A 26,169-nucleotide genomic window follows, 5' to 3' on the forward strand; every position below is an offset into this window, starting at 1 on the left:
CCGCAAACTTAGAGCGAGAGCTAAAATTCTAGCGCAAGCCCTCCTCTAACTCTAAACCGGTAAAAAAATATTTTAACGTGTAGTCTATGGAGATTTTGAAGTTTCCACGACTCCACGAGTGTGCACACTTAAAAGCATAACAGGTTAGGTATCAATTTACTTGGTGATAGATACAGATACACACACACACACACACACACACACACACACACACACACACACACACACACACAATTTAGGTTTTTTTTTTTCTGTTTAATTCAGGACAAATTGCTGCGCAAATACTGTGCGACATGAAGTAAAAAAAAAAACAAAAAAAAAAAAAAAACAATTTTATTCCCTAGAGGGTCTGTAAAAAATAAATAAAAAAATATGAATGTTTGGGAGTTCTGAGTAATGTATGTAGGAGAGGAGTGTCAGAATAGGCATGGGCAGGATGTGGTTAAAGCGGAGTTCAACCCATTTCAGCGTTTATTAAAAATTAGCAGCTACAAAAGGTGTAGTTGCTGACTTGTAACACTGACCTATCCCATGGTCCAGCGATGCGGCCACCTGAAGCCTCGCATCTCTCCCCTTCATCTCAGTGGTGCCAGCATGCAAGTGCGGGCACCCGGCTGACAGCTTGCGGCTTCACAGCCAGGTGCGCACTGCACAAGTTGTGAAGCACATTCCGAATGGCTGGGCAATCTTCTGGGACCTGTGATGTTTCCCAGAAGATTGGAGGGAAAGGGAAGTAGAGAACTTACTCTCGGCGCCATGAGCAGAAGTGGGAGCTGGGCAACTGTCAAAACTGAGTAACTTCTCCCCACCCCCCCCAAAAAAAACAACATGACAAATGTGGCATGTCAGGAGTCCTTAAAGCAGAAGTTCCACTTTTGGGTGAAACTCTAAAGTTGTAAAGTCAGAATGTTTTTTCATCTTAATGCATTCTATGCATTAAGATAAAAAGCCTTTGTGCAGCAGCTGCCCCAGCACCCCCTAATACTTACGTGTGCCTCATCTCTATCCAGGGAAGCCGAGTGCCTTGGTCGTCCGGGACTCCCCTCCTGATTGGCTGAGACAGCAGCGGCGGCACTGGCTCCTGCTGTGGTCAAAGTCCATTGAGGAGGCGGGGCTGAACCACAGCTCCATGTCTAAATGGACACAGGGAGCTGTGACTGAGCTCAGGTGTCCCCATAGCAAGCAGCTTGCTGTGGGGGAAGGAGTGCAGAAGAGGGACCCAAGAAGAGGACGATCCAGGCTGCTTTGTGCAAATCCACTGCAGATGTGGCAAGTATAAAGTTTTTTCTCTCTCCATAAAAATAAAAAAGACTTTACAATCACTTTATCTATTAAATATATGGCACTGCAGATACACAAGCTTTTTATTTATGGAGCCTTCAGCCTGCACGTGACCATTGATTGGGACCAGAGACGCCGCTTTAGATTGACTGGCCAAAGGCTTCTTGACACTTCAGTGGGAGGAGCTATAGGAGCAAGAGTGTCAAGTTTATATGAATGCGCTTTTGAATTGCAGTTAAAAAAGGCACAGGAAAAAATAAATTTATCGGCAGCAGCTTCCCATTTCCATAAACTCTTTGTAATCGGTAGCAATGCACCTTGTGAACTTCCTAGAAAATTCAACTACTTCAGGGAGGCATCAACTACCTAGCACAACCTTCTCTTCTGGAACTGCCTTTAATCCTTTATGTCAGTGATTCTCAACAAGTGTTCTCCAGAGGTTGCTAGGGGTTCCTCCAGCATTGGGCAATTTCTGCCTCTCAGATAAGTTCCCACTGACACCACTGATCTTTTTAACTATCTGTAAGGAGGTAATTCTTCCCAATGACCACAAGTGTAAGGAACATTCTTCCCACTGACCATAACAGGAATATATCATGAGTTGTAGATTTCTAATTTTTAGCAGGGGTTCCCTGAGACCCGACAACTATTTCAAGGGTTCCTCTGTTGAAAAGGTTGAGAAAGGCTGCTTTATGTGCTGGCTCTGCTACTCTGCCCATCTCCTTACCAGCCTACATAACCATTTATGTAACTGCCACAGGAGTGAAGAGGAAATCCTATAACAGCGTGTAACTCCAGTCCACAAGGAGTCCCAACAGGCCATGTTTTCAAGCTCTCCATTTTGCACACGTGACTTGATCAGTTTCACTGCCTTAGTAATTACCACAGCTGTTTCATCTGAGGGAAATCCTGAAACATGACCTGTTGGGGCACCTTGAGGACTGGAGTTGATAAACCCTGCTAGTGTACATGTGGTCTTGGGGCTTTTGGATATCTATGCAAGGGATGCCTTTACAGAGAAAAAAGAAAAGTGCTTAAATATATGTTAATTGCACATATAATGGGAAGACTTATTGAAATGAATTTCCTCCTGACAATATCACTTTAAAGGGGGATTCCACCTACAAAAAAAAAAAAAAAAAAAAATTTTTTTTTTTTTTTTTTTTTTTTTAAAACCCAGCAGCTTTAAATACCATCTGCTGACTTAATTGACACTCACCTGTCCCAGGGTCCAGCGATGTCGGCAGCAGAGACTGATTGATCTTTGGCTGCTGCCGCCATTCTTGGTGAGGGAATCAGGAAGTGAAGCGTTGCGACTTCACTTCTCGATTCCCTACTGCGCATGTGCGAGTCACGCAGCGCAATAGGAATGCCCCGCGCTGTCTGGGACCCGTGTGTGTCCCAGCAGACAGCGCGCCGAGACAGGAAACAGCATAGACTCCCGTGGGAGTCTATGCCCGGAAGTTGGTGCAAATACCTGCAAAATACCCCCCTCCCCCCCTGAAAGGTGCCAACTGTGACACGAACACACAAAAAAGGTTGGGCATTAAGAGGCTAGAGCAGTGTTCCTCAACTCCAGCCCTCAAGGTGCACCAACAGGTCAAGTGATTTGATCAGTTTCACTGCCTTAGCAATTACCAAAGCAGTTTCAGCTGAGGGAAATTCTGAAGACATGACCTGTTGGGGTGCCTTGAGGACTGGAGTTGAGAAACACTGGGCTAGAGGACTTCTACTGCAGTACACTATGGCCAAAAGCAATATCCTCATGACCCATTACATGGATTTGATAGAATCTGGTAAATGTATGGACTGAAGACCAGGTTGCAGCCTTGCAGCTCTGAGCCATAGAGGCCTGGTGATCCACCACCCAAGAGGAACCAACAGCCCTGGTGGAGTGCGCTTTAACATGAAAAAGCTTGAACAATCACTTGACAAATCCTTTGGAAATAGTAGATTTTGATGCTGCATGCCCTCTTTTAGGACCCAAACACACACACCTGTTTTGCGAATCTGAGCGGTCTCTTAAATAGACCTTGACTGCTCACTACATCAAGGGAATGTAGCGACTTCTCTTCCCTAGATTGAGGCTCTGGGGAAAAAAATAAAATAAAAGTGTAGAATAATATCCTGGTTTCAAATGAAAACCTGTCACTACCTTTGGCAAGTATTCAGGATGAGGCCACAATACCACCTTATCCCTAATCAAATATGGCTCTTTACAAGACAGAACCGTTCCATAAGCCTCCTTCTGGCCGAGGATATGGCAATCAAAAAGTTTTTTTTCTTTGTATAGGCTCAAAAGGCTGTTTCTGTAAAGCCATCAAGCCGACGAGAAGCAAGAGGCCGTTGAAACAATACTGATAAGGCTGAGACCTGGCCCTTGATAGTACTCAAGGCCAGCTTCATTTCCAATCCCATTTGCAGGAATTCAAGGATCCTACCTATGACATACTTCCTGGGGTGCCAACCCCTGGATCCACGCCAGGAGATATATGCCTTCCCGACTCTATAGTAAATGACTCTGGAGGCCGGTTTCCTAGCATTAACCAAAGTAGATACTACTGAAGGAGATAACCCATGGTCCTTTAAAATTTGGGCTTCAATAGCCAAACCATTAAATTTAGCCTTTGTAAGGTAGGATGGAATAGCGGACCTTGTGTGAGAAGGTCTGGCCACAGCAGCAGGGTCCAAGGGTCCCATACAGCCATCTTTATGATCTCGGCAAAACAAGATCTTCTGGACCACGTTGGAGCCACCAGAATCACCTCTTTCCATTACTGTTCGACCCTGAGAAGGCGCGGAAGCAGCAGAACCGGAGGAAATGCATAGGTCAGTGAAAACGAATCCCATGGAAAGACCAAGGCGTCAGTTCCACTCACTAGCGGATCCCTGGTCCTTGACAGTTGTCCACCTTGTTGGATCTGGACACGAACAGGGACTATTCTCCGGGAAACTGTTGGAGACTCAAGTAGTCCGCCTGCCAATAGGCAAGGAATGTTGCTTTCTGCCCAAGCTAGAACATGAGTCACTTTTTGGGCTGCACAACTTCTTGTGCCCCCTTGGTGATTGATGTAGGCCACAGCCGTGGTATTGTCGGATTGAATCCTGACAGGGCAATTCAGTAGTCTGAGCGGCCAGGCCTCTAGGACCAGACGTACTGCCCAAATTTCTAGAGAATTGATGGGCAAAGTCCTTTCTGATTTGGACCACTTCCCCTAGACAGATGCTTCTTCCAGGTCTGCTCCCCAGCCTAGAAGACTGGCATCCGTTTTTTTTACCACTTTCCGGGATACTGGTAGAAAGGATTTCCCCTTTTGGAGGTTGCTGGATATCAACCACCAATTGAGGCTCTGACGCACCTTGGGGGATAAGTGCATTGGAAAGTCCAAAGCCTGGACTCCTGTTCCAGGCCGACAGAATGGTGTTTTGTAGCAGTCTTGAATGAAACTGTGCATAAGGAACAGCCCCCATCTTTCTGAACAACTTCATGCACAGCCGAATGGAAGGATTTCTTTTGTTTTGACAAGTTAAATCAGTTGCTGGAGCCGACTCTTGCCTGGGGTAATACTACCTTCTTTTGAACGGTATCTATGATCAACCCCAAGTACTGTAATCTCCTTGATGATTTTAAGGAGGATTTTAATAGGTTGAGAATCCAGCCTAGGAATTCCAGGTAGCTTACAGCTGAGATTAAACTTTGGTTTAGAGCGGTGACTGACTGATCTATTAAGAGCAGATAGGCTAGGATAGTTATACCCTGAGCCCTTAACCTGGCTAAAAGGAGGCGCTAGGATCTTTGTGAACACACGTGGTGCGGTGGCTAGACCGAAACGGCAGGGCCACAAGCTAAAAATTACGATTTTCTACCTTGAAAACGTAGAAACTTCTGATGAGCTGGAAATATCGTCACGTGGAGATATACATCTTTGATATCGATTGATGCCAAAAATGCACCTCGTTGCAAAATGGAGACAACTGATCAGATATTTAAGTGCCGGTTCAGATCCTTGAGATCTAGAATGCGTCTTACCTCCCCGCTCGGTTTTGGTACCGTGAAAGGGTTTGAAAAAAACCCTGAACCCTGCTCTTCTGTGGGAACCACTAATATCACCTTCTGGGACAAGAGATGATCCAGAGCTTGAAAAACTTCCTTTTCCCTGGATCTCTGGGAACGTTTGATCTTAAAAAAAAAAATGAGGAGGAGATGGGAATTTTTGGAACTCTAGTTTGTAACCTAGAGAAATTAAGGAAGTCACCCATCTGCCTTGACATAGTTCTTTGAAAATTGCAGAAACCTTCCTCCCACCCGAGCGAGCGGGGGCACCCCATCATAAGGAGGCTTTTGTATTTTGCTTTGCAGGCTTTCAGTCTTCTTTTGGCCCTGGTACTGCTCCTGAGGTCTTCCTCTTGAGCTAGACGGTGGATGCCAGCGAGACTGCCTAGAGCAGGGGTTGACAAATTTGCTTTGAATTTAGGAGCCAGTTAAAAAAGTTAGGAGCCAGTTTTTTTTTCAGCTCCCGGGGTAAGGCCACTCATTTTCACCCCCTATCCCTAACTCACAATGGAGCACCCAGTCAATAACTCCATTGAAACGCTGTTACATCAGGGGTATGGGCTGACCAGAAAGAGTAAGGCTGGCAACAGATGGAACTGGCTGGCACTGCCAGGTGGCACTGGAAGGCACGTGGAACTGCCAGATGGCGATGGCAGGTGGCCCTGGTTTGGCGATGGCAGGTGGCCCTGGTTTGGCGATGGCAGGTGGCCCTGGTTTGGCGATGGCACTAGTTGTCACTGGCGGTGGCACTGGTTGGTCGGTGGCACTGGTTGGTCGGTGGCACTGGTTGGTCGGTGGCACTGGTTGGTGGTTGCAGGTGGTATTGATTGGCGGTGCCACTGGTTGGTGGTTGCAGGTGGTATTGATTGGCGGTGCCACTGGTTGGTGGTTGCAGGTGGTATTGATTGGCGGTGCCACTGGTTGGTGGTTGCAGGTGGTATTGATTGGCGGTGCCACTGGTTGGCGGTGGCAGGTGCCACTGGTTGGCGGTGGCAGGTGCCACTGGTTGGCGGTGGCAGGTGCCACTGGTTGGCGGTGGCAGGTGCCACTGGTTGGCGGTGGCAGGTGCCACTGGTTGGCGGTGGCAGGTGCCACTGGTTGGCGGTGGCAGGTGCCACTGGTTGGCGGTGGCAGGTGCCACTGGTTGGCGGTGGCATTGATTGGCTGTGGCACTGGTTGGTGCTGGCACTGGCAGGTGGCATGGTTGGTTGCAGGTGGTATTGATTGGAGGTGGCACTGGTTGGCACTGATTGGTGGCAGGTGGCACTGGCAGGTTTCACACGGAGCACTCTGTTACTGAAATGTAACAGAGGAGCTGGCGGGACCCTGCCGGGGTGTGAAACTGACAAGTAACAGAGAGGTGGATATGTCAGATTTCAGCCTGATGTCGGGGTGGGTGGGACCCGGCCGGGACTCAGCAGCTATCAAATACCAGCCAACGATTGGGCTGCTTAAGAAAAGGGGCGGGCCACATACACGTAGCGGCCCGCCCAGATCCCATTGGCTGGTGTTTGATAGCTTGCTGGGTCCCGCCCCCACCCCGGCCGGGTCCCGCCCACCCCGGCCGGGTCCCGTCCACCCCATCAGGCTGACAGATCCTCCTCTCTCTATTGCGTGTCAGTTTCACACACAGCGCGGTGCTGCAGAGTGTGAAGGAGGGAGGAGGACGGCAGTCAGTGTTAATGCTGCTGCATGTCTGGGGCATCGATAGTGAGTGGGCTGGTGGCAGCTTAGGCGCCAGGTCGCGATTTCTGGTCGCATTGGCGACCTGGGGGTTTGTCGAGCCCTGGCCTAGAGGCAGATGCATGTTTAAAAAAGGAGGAGAAATGCTTAAACTTCTTTACTGGTAAAAGAACTCCCCCCCCCCCCCCCCATTAGAAATCCTCTGGATATATTTATCCAAAGAGTTTCCAAATAACCATTCACCATGAAATGGGAAACTGGCCAAGAGCTTCTTACACAGCGCTTCGGGTGACCAATTTTTCAACCATAGGACTGTGTGTATGTACCAGTCCTAGCATAAGCCTTGAGGCTTGAATAGAATCCTTCATAGCATCCACCGTAAAACAGTGCTTCTGATACGCCAGCCCATTGCTGGGCCTGCTGATCAGGAATAATCTTAAGTATCTCTACAAACTGGTCCTTTATGGACTGACACACTCCAATTGCCGCAAGAGCTGGCTGCCCCACTGAACTTGCCAGAGAAATGTTGTTCTTAAAAAGAAATGCCAACTTATCCATTTGATCCTTCAACATTTGTGCATTGTCTACCAGACAAGTGAGATTTTTTATTTACCAAGGAGATTACAGCATCGATTGCTGTAATGGGTACAGCCCCCCCCCTTTAATCCAAGTCAGCAACGGATCGTTGTTCTAACACAACCAAATGTTAGTGCGACAATCTCTCCCACTGAGCCATTATATTCTGACAGGAGGACTGGGCCGCGTGCCCCCTCCCCCCCAAACACACTGATCAGCATTTACAGCCAATATATGGATGCTGCACCAGAAGTCAGTATTGAGACCAGCTTCTGTCAGACCGGGAACTGTACACACAGGCCAAAAGTTGGTTGGTTCCTAATGAGTTGACCACATGTACCCAGCATAGAATAAACGCAAAAGGGGAGGGGGGAGACCAGAAAAACTAAACCGAAGATGTCCTTTTCCAAATAATATATATACATACATACATACACATACACATTCATACACATTCTTTTTGAACCAGTAAAAAGGTGTTTGCTGACCACGGGGGGGACAAACACAAAACCACCTGCATACTCTAGAAAAATGGAGGCCTAGCACTTTAGGCAATATTGTCTTTAGTGCTGTGGAATGGATAGCTAGAATGCACCACACACACACATTTGTACTGACACAATGAATAAGAGTGTTCTAGTCACACAAAGGTTGGGAGCATTCATTTTGAGACAACTATGTGCTATGCAGTCAACTCATTTCTCACCAACATGTAATACTGCTTTCCCCCATCCAGTCATATGAATTGTCACATTTCTAAAAACTAATCTGATAAATGGGTTTTAAATAGGTTTTCATTTAGCATGCAAGAACTAAAAATCAGATTAGCAATATCCGTTTACAATAAACCAGCCAAATGCAATCCTTGTTACAAAACACTACTATGACCCTCTTGTTCTGTAAAAGCATGTTATGAACAGAACCAGTAGAAACAGCAAACCAAGAGACTGATTCAAACAAAAAATTGGTAATCTGCAAAGACATTATCGGTTTAGTGGATGTGCGCTCGTGTCACCTCTGTATGCCTGATCAACATATTTGGGGTGCCATGGCTTTTGTTCTCTAAACAAAGCAGAATAAGGATTCATGAACAAACGGTAAAAACGTGAGCCTTTGAATAATCGTGGTCGGGAGCAGCATTCATAATCTCAGGCTTCCTGTGATACAGAGACAGGGGGCTGGAGATCGTAGGCGATGTGGGCGTATACACAGTGGTAAATGCCAACCCATTCCCTCTTCCTTCACACCCACTAACCAGCTAAAACACAATGGGGGTGGGATATTACATGTAGATTGATGGAGGCTTCACCTACATCTTATTCTATGACACAGACTGGAGAGGTGTGACAAAGGCCTGGGACTGGCAAAAATGCAACCACATGCCAAAAAAAATAGGATTTTTTGTACTCACCGTAAAATCCTTCTCTGTAATTCACCGACCGACACAGCTCCTCTCTGTAACTAAATGGGTTGTATAGCCTGCCATTAGGAGAAACTAGGCAAAATTGTTACACAATACACGGAACTTTAATCCCGGCCCTGTGCCATCAACCCTTCCCACTGCTCCGAGCAGCTTCAGTACGTCAACAAGCAGTAGAACAGTGCATTAACCAAAACAGTACTGCGTTTAGAAAAACCAGGAAAAAAAATAAATAATTCAATTGCAACTACACGCCCGCTTGCAACACTTTGCGGCCAAAACAGGCATCAGTCGATGCACTGATGTCTACCTTGTAGAACTTGGTAAGCGTATGGACAGACGACCAGGTCGCCTTACACACCTGAGCGACAGACGCTTGGTGTCGGAAGGCCCAAGACGTTTGATTGCTCTTGTAGAGTGGGCCATGACTGGAAAGGAAGGCACCTGCCCCTTCAAGGCCTAGGCTTGGACTACAATCTGTCTGATTCACCTGGAAATGGTGGCCGACGAGACCGTCATGCCCTTATTAGGCACCTTCAGAGCCCTAACCACATCTAGAGTGTGAAGGGCCACCTCCTTAGGGTGCTTTGGCTTAGGACACAATGATGGCAATACAATGTCCACATTGATATGAAAGGCCGAAACCACCTTCGGTAGAAAGGACGGTTGTGGACGCAACACCACCTTACCCCTGTGGATGACCAGATAAGGAGACTTGCAGGACAAGGCTGCCAGTTCCGAAACCCTCCTGGCCGATGTGATGGCCACTAGAAAGACCACCTTCTGTGAAAGGGTCAAAGGAATCTCCCTTATATTCTCAAACGGTGGCTTCTGAAGTGCTAACACCAGGTTCAAATCTCGGAGGTAACGGAGGACGCACCGGAGGGACTACATGTCGCACCCCATGCACAAAAGGTACCCAACTAATGAGTGAGACGCCAGGGGTCTTTGGAGAAGAAAAAAAAAAAAAAAAAAAAAAAAAAAAAACACCCCACCAGCCAGAGCTGAAATCTGCCCCTTGATTGTGCTCCACACCAACCTCTGGTCTACACCTTGCTGAAGAAACAGCAGGATCCTGGATATAGAGAAGAAGGAGCGCAGATGCCACCCTTTCTCCTCACACATGGAGATGTAGGCCTTCCAAGTACTATGGTATATCTTCCTGGAAGAAGATTTACACCCTCAGCATAGTTGGAATCACAGAGTCCGACAGACCCCGGTTCCTGAATACCTGGCTTTCACTAGCCAGCGATGGTAAAGCAGGGTGAAGGATTGGACCTTGAGACAGGAGGTCCTCTCAATGGCAGTCGCCAGGGAGCATCTGCCACCAGGCCCGCTGAGGCTTATCTGGGGCAATGAGGAGTACTGGATCCCCTCGGCTTCCACTCTGCGAAGCAGATGTGGCAACAGTTTCAGCAGAGGAAAAGCGTAGATCAGCTGGTACTGATCCCACGGAGCCACCAGTGCGTCTGACGCATCTGCCCGCGGATCTCTTGTCCTGGACACGAACCTCGGCACCTTCCACTTGAGCTGGGAGGCCAATAGATCCACATCTGGTGTGCCCCATTTCAGGCACAGCAGCCTGAATATCTCCGGATGCAATGCCCATTCTCCTGGGTCCAGCATCTGTCGATTTAGATAGTCCGCCTGTCAATTTTCCACCCCCGGGATGTAAATGGCCAACAGGGCCAGAAAGTGTTGCTCTGCCCACTGAAGTATGTGAGCGACCTCCCGAGCAGCGGCTGAGCTTGTTCCCCCTTGGTGATGTATGCCACAGCCGTGGCATTGTCTGACTGTATCCTGGCCGAACGCCCTTGAAGACACGCCGACCACGTGTGGAGGCACAGCCTGATCGCTCTCAAGTCGCGCAGATTGATCGGCAACTTGGTTTCTTCCGTCGACCAGAGGCCCTGAGCCGACTGAATCCCCAGCACTCTACCCCAGCCTGACAGACTGGCGTCCGTAGTGACCACCATCCATTTCAGAGGAAGGAACGATTTTCCGGACTGAATCACCGGGGACCTCAACCACCAGATCAGGGAGTCCAACTGGTTGGCTCACCTGGATCTGCCGATCCAGGGACAACGGAAATTTGTCCCATTTTGTCAAGATCTCCTTCTGCAGGACTCTGGTGTGGAACTGGGCATAAGGCCTGGAAGGAGGCTACCATGAGCCCCAGCAACCGCATGCAAAAGCAGAGTGATGACCACTTGCGGTTCATCAGTAGTAGTTTGACCGCAGATCTGAGAGTCAGCAATTTGTCTGAGGGGAGAAAAATCCACACTTCCCTGGAGTCCAATAGTAACCCCAGGTACTCCAGGTGCTGAGTCGGTACCACCACCACCGACTTCTTTAGGTTTAACAGCCACTCAAATGCTTGCAGGGACTGCAATGTGATCGCCACATCCTCCTCCAATTCTGAGTCGGAAGAAGCTCTCAGGAGATCATCTAGGTAACCCACGGTCGCAATCCCGCATTGTCTCAACAACGCCAACACTGGAGCCAGTACTTTGGTAAAGACTCAGGGGGCTGATGCCAGGCCAAAAAGGAAAAGCCACAAACTGGTAGTGGGCTTCCGACTGCCAAACGCAGAAACTTTTGATGCCGAAGGCATATGGGTATGTGCAGGTAGGCATCCTGAATGTCCAAGGACGCCAGGAAGTCCACTTGGAGTGCATGCAGCGACTACTGAGCGAACTGATTCCATTCTGAACCTCTGCACTTTTACAAAGTGATTGAAGGCTTTTAGGTCCAATATTGGACGTACCCCTTCCTTCTTGGGAACCACAAACAGATTTGAGTAGAACCCCTGCAAGCGTTCTGATACTGGTACAATCACCCCGATTCAGCAAGTCCCTCACCGCCCCTAACAGGGCCTCCCGGCGAACCGGGGATACGGGTATGCCGGAGGGAAAGAATCTGTTTGGCGGCCAAGACAGAAACTATCTTGTAACCTGAGGTAATAAGATCGCAGACCCATTGGTCCGATAACAGGGAGATCCAACGGGCTGCAAACTCCAGAAGACGACCCCCCCCCCCCACCCATCTCGGGTGGGGGGGGAAAACCTTCATGTGGTAGCACTTTCAGGCTTGTGGTTCCAGGGACACTTCTGACCGTCTGTGGGCATCCTGTCGGGCTGGGGTCGTTTTGCCGAAGCACGGGGCGGACGAAAAAGCCGATTGTGAGCGGAAAAGGAGGGCCCTTGCCTGCGGCGTGGCTCCTTAGCCTTCCTGCCCTGTGGGAGTAGTGTACTCTTACCACCCGTGGCATTTTTAATAATGTCATCCAACGAGGCTCGAAAGAGCCCTTCGCCAAGGAAAGGAAGATCTGTCAGGGCTTTCTTGGATGCCTGGTCAGCAGACCAGCATTTCAGCCAAATGAGGCGCCTCAGCACCACGGCCGACACTGAGGCCCTGGATAGCAGAGTAAGAGTATCCAGGGCCGCGTCACAAACGTTCTTAAGGCCATGCACTAGTTACACGCAGACAGGGGAGGCATTCTGCACTCCCAATTCTCATTGCAAAAGTTTTGCCCACTGTACGTGGGATCCTTGAATGCAGGAGTCTCCTCAACCGGGATCGTGGTTACTTTATTTAACCTAGATACTGGGGGGTCCATGACCAGAGGAGCCGACCACTTTGAGAAGGCTTTCCTCAAAGGGTAACACACTGCCAAATTTTTGGCATCCGAAAAGGTCAGTTGCGGCGCGACCCCATTCCCTGTAGATGAATTTGTCAAAATAAGTCAAATACGGGAACACCTTAGGTGAACGTGCTGGCTTGCGGGACCCAAAAGGGACTGGTACATCAGCAGAGGAATCCGCTGGCTCCTGAATCTTCAGGGTATCACGCACAGCTGTGATAAGTGCTCCAACAAGCGCCTTGTCGCGCCTGGACCCAGACGGGGAATCAGGAGTCAAGGACCGCCGTCAGGGTGTCCATACACACCGCGCTAACTGCAGGCGACTTGGTTGCTATAGCCTGGATTTCGGGGGAAGAAACACCAGTTTCTGAAGCCATGCTGACCCTAGCCTGTCTGCCACCTGCAAGGGGGACTTAGGACAGTGAAGGTCCCACCCTCCTACTGCCGCCACGTGGGGGGGGGGGTTTACTTAGCACTAGACTCACCACCCTGGGGGGTTCTGTGATAGCCACAGCAGTGCCTGTAGTCCCTAGGAGGTTCCCAGTTGCAGAGAGGAGGAAAACTGTTAGCAGCAGCAGAGCAGCTTCAGCAAAGAGCCATCCAGCGTCCTGCACACACACAGTGGATACAGGAAGCAGCAAGAGAAAGCACATGTAATGCTGCCACAAGAGGCCAGCAGTGAAAAAAGCGCTCAGGCTTTTAAAAAAATGGCAGCCAATGTAATCAATAGGAATCCTAAAGAAAATGGCTGCTGAAGCTCACCAGGGGAATTTATAGCTTTCCCAAATCCAAGATGGCCGCCGGAACTGCAACTTGCGGTGACAGAGCAAAAAATAAGAGCGTGCTGCCTTTTAACAGTCAGAATAACCTCCATAAACATGTTTTGGGACCCCCAGACCTGGACCAGGACCAACGCCAGCCGCACAGACCACCATAGGTGAGAAACAGCGACCGACAGACACACACACAGCGCATGCAGCCACCCCCCTCAGAGGGGGGGGGGGGGGAGGAGGGGTGATAGGGACTTTGGAGAGAAGATAGGGAGGTGAGGTGGCACCCGAATCGACCTCCCATTGAATGCCCAGCTGCTCACCCCACCGAAGCAGGGAGAGCCGTACTTACCAGTCCTGAAGAGCTGGGAGACATTCCATCACGGACCCACTCCTGCGCAGTTACAGGGTGGCTGCTGGCCTCAGTATACTGTGATCCAGACATCAGTAGCCCGGTCATATGTATACCCCGGAGCATTGAAGATCATCGACCACTTCTGGAGCTGAGGCTTCTCGTGGCCTGCCGAGCCTTAGCTGTGGCCTGCTCACGCTCGATGGCCAGACTGGGGAGACTACAAGGATATCATTAACCAGCCTGTCACCTAGCCGGCAGTTGATGAAAGATCCTGTGATCTTCTATCTTGCGCAAAAAGCAGCAAACCTGCAGCAAAAATATGGACCAAGAGGCCTGCAGGGTTTCCTAGGCCATTCTCCTTGCTAGGCAAAATAAAAAAACTGAAGCTGCTAGGAGCAGTGGGAAGGGTTGATAGCACGGGGCCTGCCCCCCTGGGGCAGGGTTAAAGTTGTGTGTATTGTGTAACAATTTTGCCTAGTTTCTCCTAATAGCAGGCTATACAACCCATTTAGTTACAGAGAGGAGCTGTGTCGGTGAATATAAGAGAAATAGAGATTTGATTTCAAACACATTTGTATGACAATTTAAAACAATTTATCATGTAGGTTTACTCTGTATCCCAAAGGCTTTTCTTTTTTTGGAGCATGTGACCAGCAGCAGAGGCCTAGAAGCTCCTCCAGCATAGGTTTCTCTACAGACAGGCTTGGAAAGAGCTGGGTCATATTATACAGGATTTATATAGCGTCAACAGTTTGCGCAGTGCTTTACATCAGGGAAGACAGTACAATACAATTCAATACAGGAGGGATCAGAAGGCCCTGCTTGTTATAGCTTACAATCTGACATCTGTATGTTGATAAAAAAAAAAAAAAAATTCCCTAATTTAAATAGAGTGGCATCATCCACATACAGAAATAGAAGAGAATGTAAATTAACCTGTGTGTTTAGTATCACTTTAGGTGTACAGCTAGCCTTAGCAGTATAATCAGAGGCAGGGTGGAGCCTACGTCTGACAATTTAAAAGTATGTAAATTATTATTTTTTTTAAAGCCTAGTTAAAAAAAAAAAAAAAAAAAAAAAGTAGTGCGTGTCCTATGGGAGAAATTTCTCTTCAACCTCTGTCCAAAGACAGAGTGGAACGTATGAGGATTTTCCCCTAGATTGAGGGAATGCCCTTTACACTGCTGTCACCAGGACAGAACTCCCCTCAACCGCTGAACCAAATGGCAACTCATTTTGGATTTCCCATCACTCTCTGTACCAAATACAAATGGCAAAAGGAACTAAATGAATGCAAATCTCCTGAAACCACCATCTTAAAGGTTTGATCCACATCTAGAGTGATCATACGAATCACCCTTCAGGAATCCTCCACCGGTATCAGCACAGCACACATTTTAGTCAACAGTATCAAGCTCCGATGAAGGAGCACCTGGAAACACTGACTGATACAAGAATCTAAATTAAATATGGAACGTCTATGTTCTACCCTACCTCCATCTACCAATTAGCATTTGCTGACCTGCCCATCAGTCGCATGGGGTAATTTGCCTGACAAACCAAGAAGGTGCTATAAACATAAGCTTTAGCGAAAGCACATTGCCTACCACAACCAAAGTCTAAATATTTTATAGACATGGAGTACATGGATATGTCCTAAAGCACTGAACACGAGAGAAGGGGATCCTCACACAGGGGCCTGTGGTATCCGCCAAGCAAAACTGATGTCAGCAGAGACCCAAACATTCACCTGGTAAAACTTCATAAAGGTGTAAACTGAAAACCAAGTCAAAGGCTTACAAACTTGAGCTACCAACGTGATGCTGAAGTGCCCCAGAAAGCTGAACACCAGAACTTTGCATTTTACAGTGCAAGCATGATAAATAAAGTTGATGGATCCAATGAGAAAATGGTAGACTTCAAAGTGGCTGGAACCTTCTGTGCACCTTCAGGCAGGAAGCACAAAGTGTGAATTGGACTGAAGCCGCTAACAACCCAAAACTGCATGAACATCCAATGAAAGGGATTGGCGTCTGAGGCTTAGGAAAGTAAAGAAGGCAATGCAATAACCTGGTTTAGGATAGAACAAAGAAACCACCCTAAAGCAGATATTTACCCACAACTTGATAAAAATATAGTACCTTAGCAAGGAACAAAATGCAGCAAAACTGAGGGTTTAAACGTTGGTTACTATATGTCAAGCTAAATTGTTCAGGTGAGGTTGTAAAAACATCCGGTTACAGGAATTGACAGAAGAAAGTTGTCGTGGACAGGCTGAGCGGCAGGGCAAAAAAACAGAGTGGCTTAATGGACTTCAAAATCCATGTCTTCTGGGATTTTGGCTTGGGCTTTGAGCCCAAGGCTTGTAGTTGGCAAAAGGAACTTTTCAGGGTTAGGAGGGGGCGATTGACCCGAACACAGCAGTTTGTTGTGGTTAAGTTCCCCGGGTGCTCCATTCATGTGATTGGCTCCCAGCACAGGCTTCAGTGTGGAGGAGGAAGGAAAGCCAACAGATGCCCCATAGTAAGCCTGTTGGCGACAGCACTGCCCAGGCATGGCAGCCACTGTTGGGAATCTCTCCTGCAGGCGACACTGGATCGGAGCAAGTACACTATATTAAAAGGGCAAGTATTGGGATGCCTGCCTTTACACGCACATGAAATTTAATGGCATTCCAGTCTTAATCCATAGGGTTCAATATTGAGTTGGCCCACCCTTTGCAGCTATATTAACTAAAACTCTTCTGGGAAGGCTATCCAAAGTTTAGGAGTGTGTCTATGGCAGGGATCCTCAAACTACGGCCCTCCAGCTGTTGTGAAACTACACATCCCATGAGGCATTGTAAAACTCTGACATTCACAGACATGACTAGGCATGATGGGAATTGTAGTTCCTGAACAACTGGAGGGCCGTAGTTTGAAGACCCATGGTCTATGGGAATGTTTGACCATTGTTTCTGAAGTCAGGCACGGATGTGGACTGAGAAGTCCTGGCTCGCAGTCTCCACTCAAACTCATCCCAAAAGGTGTTCTATCAGGTTGCGGTCAGGTCTTTGTGCAGGCCAGTCAAGTTCCTCCTCCCCAAACACGCTCATCCTTATGGACCATGGTTTGTGCACAGATGCATAGTTATCTTGGCACAGGAAGGGGCCATATTCAAACTGTTCCCATAAAGTAGGAAGCATAAAATGAGCCAAAGGTCTTGGTATGCAGATGCTTTAAGAGCTCCCTTCACTGGAACCAGGGGGCCAAGCTCAACCCATGAAAAACAACCCCACACCATAATCCCTCAGCTGCAAAGATCTGGATCAGTGTACAAAGCAAAAGTCCATAAAGACATGGATGAGCACATTTGGGGTGGAGGAACCTGCCCGGCCTGCACAGAGTCCTGACCACAACCCGATAGAACACCTTTGGGATGAATTAGAGCGGAGACTGCCAGCCAGGCCTTCAGGTCCAACATCAGTGCCTGACCTCACAAATGCGCTTCGGGAAGAATGGTCAAACATTTCCATAGACACTCTTAAACCTTGTGGACAGCCTTCCCAGAAGAGTTTAACCGCTTGCCGCCCGCCTCCTGTTCTGGGCAGGAGTCAGATGACATGCATCCACTTAAACAGGGAATGCGCGCATCCCCGTACCGTCGGTGGTAGCGTGTCAGAAACCGCTCATCCCTGAGGGGGGTGAACAGCCGTTGAGCCTGGCGGATCACAGGTGGTACTGCCCCAGCTTGCATGGCATAAGTGCGCTGTACATCGGTGGCGGCGTGTTCCCGGGAACACTGTTGGTCAGACGCTGGTAAACAGCCATTGGCCAGCGGCTGTTTACCACGTGATCAGCTGTGATCCTTTCACAGCCGATCACTAAATGTAAAACCTCAGTAACGAGAGGTTACCAGGTTCTCCTCACACACCGATAGTGGGACCTCCAAAAATGTGATAGGTAGGAATGACATGAGATGTGTAATTTATGATCCTAGAACGTCTGAAGGTGCTTCTTAAATGTTGGGCCTCTGTACTCTGCATGTGGCCAGGCTGTGTAAAAACATCTCACATGTGGTATCACCATACTCAGGATGAGTATCAGAATGTATTTTGGGGTGTAATTTTTGCTATATACATGCTATGTGTTAGAAACCTTATAAATTGACAATTTTTTTTACAGTTCATTTTTTTTTTCCACATTTTCCAAAAACTTCTGGAAAAAAAAAAAAAAAAAAAAAAAAATTAACCAAAAGACTTCTGCCTCAGATTATACGTTGGGTGTTTGCTTTCCAAAATTGGGTCATTTTGTGGGCAATTCCATTGTCTTGGTGCTCCAGGGCCTTCAAAAGTGTAATAGGTCGTTGAGAAATGAGATGTGGCCAGGCTGTGTAAAAGTCTCACATGTGGTATCACCATACACGGGAAGAGTAGCAGAATGTATTTTGTTGTAAGCTGTGCTTAAGAAATAAGCGATGACAAATTTTTTTTGGCGACTTTGCCAGAAAGCGGTGCATACTATTTTTTTTTTTTTTTTTTTTTTTTAACACCCAAGTGTCAGTGGGTTTACTACCGCTTTAATACCTTGGAATGTCTTTCTAAAAAGGGGGTTATTTGTACTTTCCTGACTTGTTAGGGCCGGTTCACACTTGTGCGATGCAAAAACCCTGCAAATCCACTGCGGGTTCCCGCATCGTACCAGACACGCACGGCAGTTCACACTGCCATATGCGAACTACTGGGGAGTGTCATATGTTAACAACAACCCCATTTCAGCTTGCGTATCGCAGTGCGAACTGACCGTTCGCACATGAATCGGATTGCAAGGCCAAAAACTAACTTATCAATGGGCGGAAGCTCAAGAAAGCATACATAAATCATATTCCAAGCTGCAATACCATAAGTTTGGTAAACAAATCAGCGAAATTACTAGCAAAGCTGTGCAAAGGCACACGTCTCCACACACACAAACATTAAAAGATACCCCAGGAAATTTATGCTCCTCTCCCACGGCCATTAGCTCCATTCTTGAACATTATTATGGATGCACTATACAGCCCAGACCCCTCCGACCCGAATTCTGCTCAGGAATTCCTAAAGAATGTTCCACATTCTCATACTGATCCTACTCTCCTGGCCCAACTCAACTCCCCAATCACCAAGCAGGAAATTCAAAAAACAATTTCCTCTTTTTGCCAATGGGAAAGCCCCAGGCCCAAATGGATACACACCTGAGTTTTTCAAACTTATGTCCCACACTCTAGTCCCCACCTTGGCAAGGGTCTACCAGTTTTGCCAGGCCCCTAATATCCCCTCCAGACAACATAAAAACATTCAGATATTATACAAAGAATTATCCCTTTTTCTCTGGCAGAGGCGACACCCCCATATTAAACAAACTAGTCCTCCCAAGGAGCGAGGGGGAGCCAACCTCCCCAATGTTAGAGTATATAGCTTATCTCGTCTCTTGAGACTATGCCTGGACTGGATATTAAAACACCTCTAGGTACTCCAATCATGAGCTGGACACTCAAATGGCCACCACATATGGCCTACCAGCTCTTCACTACAAACTATGGTTCATCTTGGAACTCTGGCCTTAACTCACCAGTAAGGATGAGCCGAACACCCCCCTGTTTGGTTCGCACCAGAACCTGCGAACAGACCTAAACTTCATGTGAACTTTAGAACCCTATTAAAATCTATGGGACGCGAACGTTCAAAATCTAAAGTGCTATTTTTAAAGGCAAATATGCAAGTTACTGTCCTAAAAAGTGTTTGGGGACCTGGGTCCTGCCCCAGGGGACAAGGATCAATGCAAAAAAAAAAAAAGTTTTGAAAAAACTGCAGTTTTTTCAGGAGCAGTGATTTTAATAATGTTTAAAGTGAAATAAAAGTGTAATATTCCTTTAAATTTCATACCTGGGGGTGTCTATAGAATGCCTGTGAAGGGGCGCATGTTTCCCGTGCTTAGAACTGTCCCTGCAAAAAGTGTCATTTCCCAAGGGGGAAAAAAAAAAAAAAAAAAAAAAAGTCTTAAAATCACTTTGAATTGTCGGCTTCCGTAATACAGAGAACACTCAATGATAAAAAAATAAAAATCAATGATAAAAAAAAATTTAAATAAAAAAAGCGTGGGGTTCCCCTAAATTCAATTACCAGGGCCTTCAGGTCTGGTATGGATATTAAGGGGAACCCCGCGTCAAATAAAAAAATTGACGTGGGGGCCCCCCTAAATATCCATACCAGACCCTTTATCCGAGCATGCACCCTGGCAGGCCGTAGGAAAAGGGGGGGGGGGGGGAAGACTAGTCCAGCGCAGTCCATCCATGCATCTGTCTGCACCGAGGAGACACTGCAGGGATCCCAGCGCTGACGTTTCTTATATTAGGAGGGCGGGGCCACCCGCCCCCTCTGACACTGGTGGGTGAGGGAAGCCAGGGGTTCCCCAATGACGTATGAGTGACCCGCCCCCTCTGATGTAACGGAAACCTGCGTTACATCAAAGGGGGGCGGGGTCACCCATACATCATGGGGGGAACCCCTGGCCTCCCTCACCAGCGTCAGAGGGGGCGGGGTCAGGTCACGGGTGGCCCCGCCCTCCTAATATAAGAAACGTCAGCGCTGGGATCCCCACAGTGTCTCCTCAGTGGCAACAGAAGATGGATGGATGGACTGAAAATCACCCATCGCTGGATCAGATATCGCTGGACCCCAGAGAGATGATCATCCGTCGCTGGATAGCAAGAGTGGATTAGCACCGCTGGAAACTTTTTTTTAATTTTTAATAAAGGAATTTTTCAAAAGTCTGTTTGTCTTATTTAGTCATTTTTTACACTTTGTGAAATGGTAGGGGTACTTTTGTACCCCCTTACCATTTCAAATGGGGGGCCTGGGATCTGGGGGTCCCCTTGTTAAAGGGGGCTTCCAGATTCTGATAAGCCCCTGCCCGCAGACCCCCCACAACCACCGGCCAGGGTTGCGGGGATGAGGCCCTTCTCATCAACATGGGGACATGGTGCTTTGAGGGGGTCACAGACCCCCAAAGCATCCTCCCAATGTTGAGGGCATGTGGCCTGGTATGGTTAAGGGGGGGCGCACTCGTTCGCCCCCCCCTTTTCCTGCGGCGTGCCAGGGTGCGAGCTCGGATAAAGGGTCTGGTATGGCTCTTTAGGGGGACCCCCACGTCAATTTTTTTTTAAATTGGACACGGGGTTCCCCTTAATATCCATACCAGACCTGAAGGGCCTGGTGATTGAATTTAGGGGAAGCCCACGCTTTATTTTTTTTTATTTTTTTATTTTATCAATGAATGAAATGTCGGCTCCGTAATACAGAGAACACTCATTGAGTGTTCTCTGTATTATGGAAGCCAACAATTCAAAGCGATTTTAAAAGACTTTCCTTGCAAAATGACACTTTGTGCAGGGACAGTTCTAAGCACGGGAAACATGCGCCCCTTCACAGGCATACTATAGACACCCCCCAGGTAAGAAATTTAAAGGAATATTACACTTTTATTGTTTCACTTTAATTATTAAAATCAATGCTCCTGAAAAAACTGCAGTTTTTAAAACTTTTTTTGCATTGATCCATGTCCACTGGGGCAGGACCCGGGTCCCCAAACACTTTTTAGGACAGTAACTTGCATATTAGCCTTTAAAATGAGCACTTTAGATTTCTCCCATAGACTTGTACAGGGTGTTCACGGCAGATTCAAAAAGCCGGAACAGCCCAAATTGTTCACTGTTCGCTGAACAGGCAACGTTCGAGTCCAGCATGAGTTCGACTCAAAGCTCATCCCTACTCACCAGATGCAGTGAGCCGCATCATAAGTGGATACAATTCTACCTGCTCATGTCACAAATTAATTCTGGCGAAAACAATTCAAAGTAATTCACCGTGCCTACATCCCTTCCCTGCCGCCAACTCAATCTCAAACACCTATGCCCCCTGTGCAGCCAAGAGAAACTGGCTTTGCTTCATAGACTTTGGCTCTGCCCTCATATCCCCAGCCCTTCTGGAACCAGGCGGAAAACTTTGTGCTAGGTCATGGGGCGCACAATTTTCAGTGCTGTCATTTTAAAAAGTGACAATTGTGCAGTCATGCTACACTGTATCCAAACTAAATTTTTATAATTTTGTTCCCACAAATAGAGCTTTGTTTTGGTGGTATTTGATCACCTCTGCGGTTTTTATTTTTTGCTAAACAAATAAATAAAAAATTGTTTTAAAATTTTGTAAATAAGCAAGTTTTCTCATTCACTGATAATCTGTACCAATTGAGGTGGTACAGGCAGGCATTTTTCATGAGCACCAATTGGCATATCCAATGGTCCTGTTTGACGCAATCCCTGGTGGCCCTGGGCAGGCATCCAAACAAAACAAACGTGTGGGGGATGGACTGACTTTGAAGAAACGATATCTGTGTTCCTGATTAGCAGGAATCACAGATATCTCTCTGACAAGACGATCCACCTTGTTTACATAGGCAGACCACCGTTTTGTCTCTCCATTCTGAAGTTTAGTTGTAACGTACTCTGAGGAACATACCACATGAGAAACAATGATGTATTCCCAGCTGCTGTACTGCTTGCCAGTATGACTATTTTTAGATCAAATCAGTCTGCCGTGACTAGTATGGTCCCTGAACAAACATAGAAAGCCTTCTGTCAAACCTGGCAACAGCCAGATCAGACAGTAGCATGCAACTGTCTGCTCTGGTTTTAGCTCTAAACAGGACACTCACATCATAAGTGCCACCTTGGTAAGCCCACAAAGCAGCAACCCTGCCACAGCTTTCACTCATTTGTGTGCCAAACTATAATTCACAATAATTTTTTTTTAACACAGACGGTCCACTTAAACTGTTGCATTGAGGTGCATTTTTGGATGCATTAGATCTACAGGCAGTGAGCTTAATCAGAATCTGGAAGTCCCCTTAACAAGAGGGCCCCCAGATCCAGCCCCCCCCTCATGTGAATGAGTATGGGATACTACCCATTCACAAAAAACAGTGTAGTGAAACACCAAACAAGGAGCCAGTTTTTGACAAGTCCTTTATTAACCACTTGCTTACTGGGCACTTAAACCACCCTCCTGTCCAGACCAATTTTCAGTGACAAATTGCGTGGTCATACAACACTGTACCCAAAACTACATTTATCATTTTTTCCCCCACAAAGCTTTTTGGTGCATTTGATCACCTCTGAGGTTTTTATTCTGTTAAAAAATAAGTTTATATGTTTTTTATAAAAAATAGGTACATTTTTCTCCTTCATTCATGTACGCGGATGAGGCAGCACTGATGGGTGGCAATAATGGGCACTGATCAGTTACACAAATAGGCAGCACTGCTAGGTGGCACTGGCAGGGGGTACTAGTGTGCACAGATGAGGCATAACTGCCTCTTCGGGACCGATGTCCCTTGCAGATAAGCTGGTGATTTGCTTTTTTCCCCCCTCATGCTGTCAGTGCGAGCAGAAAAAAAAAAAAAAAAAAAGAAAAAAAAAAAAAAAAGTATATATTTTTTCTACTTCTATACTATTATCCATTTGCAGAAGCCCTATTTAAATTCCCATTAGAGGATACACACTGAGTGAAAGGATTTTTTTCTATGATACTAGGGATGTGGACTCACTGACAATTTAGTTTCAGACAGGGGTGACACCATTCCTCTATATTTAATCACTAGTGGGTTTTTTTTTTTTTTTACAAAAAATGTAAACGTACATTTTGTGAAAAAATAAATAAATGTATGTGTTTTGTCATAAAATTTTGCTAGTTAGTAATTTTTCTTTAATAAATGTTGGCCAAAATTTATACTGCTACATATCTTCGGTAAAAATAACCAAATTTAGTGTATATTTGGTCTTTGTGAAAGTTAGAGTCTACAAACTATGGTGCCAAGCACTGAAAATTGATCACATCTGATCAAGCCTTCAGTACATCAGGTGTATCTCATTTCTTGAGATACTAACAAGTCAGGAAAGTACAAATAGCCCCCAAAATGACCGCTTTTTAGAAAGCAGACATTCCCAGGTATTGAGTTTTTTTAACCGGTTTCAGACTGGTGCACGCCGATGTACTTCGGCAGAATGGCACGGCTGGGCAAATGGGTGTACCTGTACGTCCCTTTAAAGTTTGCCATGCCATCGTGTGCACGCCGGGATCTCCCTGAGTGGGGTCGCGGGTCCCGCGGACACGATATCCACGGGGGATACCCGCGATAGTCTCATTAGGAGGAAAAAACGAGGAGATGCTAATGTAAACAAGCATCTCCCTGTTCTGCCTAGTGACAGTGTCACTGATCATAGCTCCCTGTGATCGGGAGCTATGATCAATGATGTGTCACAGATAGCCCATCTCCCTACAGTTAGAACACATCCCTAGGACACACTTAACCTCTTCACTGACAGTCATATTTACACAATAATCAATACAATTTTAATCACACTGATCACTGCATAAAATGTGAATGGTCCTAAAATTACGCCAAAATTGTCCGATGCGTGCGCCATGTCGCAGTCACGATAAAAAAAAAAAAAAAAAAAAACACGTTTTTTTCCAAAATTGTCCCTATTTTTTTGTTTATAACAAAAAAAATAAAAATAAATAAATAAAAAAAGCCAGGTGATCAAATACCACCAAAAGAAAGGTAGGTGTGTGTGTCCCAAAAAAAAAAAAAAAAAAAAAAAAAAAAAAAATTCAAAATTTTGTTTGGGAGCCACGTCGCACGACCACGCAATGTTCCCGGGAACACACCGTCACAGACTTTCACGGGCCTTGCAAAGTGGGGGCAGTACCACGTGTGATCAGCCGTGAACTTGATCACAGCTGATCACGTGGGAAACAGCCATGTCCAATGGCTGTACACACACCCCCACCCCACACCGCCACTGAAGGAACAGGGATTCGCGCGCATTTCCTGTTTAAATGGAGGGACGTCATACGACGCCCTCCCAGAACGAGAGCTGCGCCACCTGTTCGTCATATGACAGCCAGCCATCGGTAAAAATTGAATTTTTACTGTTTCACGTTAACCACCGCATGACGATGTACGTCCTTCCCTGAAGGCAGATATAGTTATGGCAGCAGCTAGCTGCCATAACCCCAGTATCTTATTCAGGCAGCGGTTCGGTTTCCGATAAGAGTGGTCTCTGCAGCAGATTTGCCGCAAGATCACTTTTATCAGCGGCAGGAGAGAGAGAGAAAAAAAAAAAAAAAAACACACACACACACACACACACACACACACACACACACACACACACACACCTTTAACTTGTAAGCATTGCATCTCAGAAAGGCTCGGTCCAGAAGTTAAGCATGCATCATTAAAATTACTGCTCCTTTAAAATGTTTACATTTACATCGATTTATGTCCCCAGGGCAGTACCCAGGACCCCCATGCCCTTTTTATGGGCAATAACTTATATAAGCCTTCAAAAATGGGGACCATTGATTTTTCAAAGTTCAGGTCCCATAGAATTTGCAGCTCATGGCCTGAACTTTTTACATGTTTGGGACTTCTGGTCCGAACCGAAGGGTTATTCGGCCCATCTCTAGCCAGGATCATTAACCAGCTACACATCAATAAACTGATAAGAAAGGTTACTTACCATTACTGAATGAGGAGTGTGCACTAAGGACTTGAGTTCATTAAGATCGTTCTCCGCCTGCAAAAATCAAACCAAACAGCTTCAGATGGTTACCAAAGTTCTTCACCACAGCCAACAATTCCCTATATACAGCATCTCATATCAGTTAGGATCTGTGTACCCAACAACTGCTATGAAAGGTTAAATGGAGTGGCAGCAGCAGCATTACCTTGTCCCACTCCCCTTCCATGACATGGTTGCGGAATTTGGTAGCCGCAGAATGCTCTAAGCGACATCCTGATTCTTGCATGAGGAGGTCAACCGTCTGGCTGCAAGAGAGATACAGTGTCAGAAACCTTACCATGAGCTGCAGCAATATGGGACTGTAAACACACACGTAACTGGCCCTACAGGTGGCTTTATATGGAGAATGGTTGCCTTGCCATGAAGGGCCCCAAACAAAATCACGATATACACAAGGCAGCAGCTCTAGTTTAAAAAGTCTGCCATTTTGGCCTGGATGGACAAAGTGAAAGGCTCTCCTTGTAAGTAGTAGTCGACCATAACACCCTTTCCACAGAGCCCTTAGTAAATACTGTGTCCTTCCAGGAATAAATTGGCATTTGATCGCCTTATCCTAGAGAGCTCCAAGAGATCCATATCAAATTAGGTATACATCCAATAATGAAGTTTTGTTTGCCAAAATCACATGAAAATGCAGAATTAAACACTGACCCATAATAGAAATAAAATTATATACAGTAATTTTTTTTGTTTTGCTTTATAACGCTACCAGTTACTCCCACA

General features: G+C 46.7%; 1 protein-coding gene across 2 annotated transcripts in view; it reads right to left on the minus strand.

Annotated features, from left to right (window-relative positions):
• WDR26 (WD repeat domain 26) overlaps nt 1–26,169 on the minus strand; it is a 122,551-nt gene that overhangs the window by 78,202 nt on the left and 18,180 nt on the right. For both annotated transcript variants that reach the window (XM_077485827.1, XM_077485825.1), the window contains exons 2-3: nt 25,592–25,691; nt 25,384–25,440 (exon numbers count right to left, since the gene is read on the minus strand). In XM_077485827.1, coding sequence (XP_077341953.1) covers nt 25,384–25,440; nt 25,592–25,691 — 157 coding nt within the window. The remainder of the gene's footprint in view (nt 1–25,383; nt 25,441–25,591; nt 25,692–26,169) is intronic.

The sequence above is a fragment of the Lithobates pipiens genome, unplaced genomic scaffold (genome assembly GCF_037356315.1).
Source record: "Lithobates pipiens isolate NorthernLeopardFrog02 unplaced genomic scaffold, aLitPip1_a1.2 Scaffold_18, whole genome shotgun sequence".
NCBI lineage: Eukaryota > Metazoa > Chordata > Amphibia > Anura > Ranidae > Lithobates > Lithobates pipiens.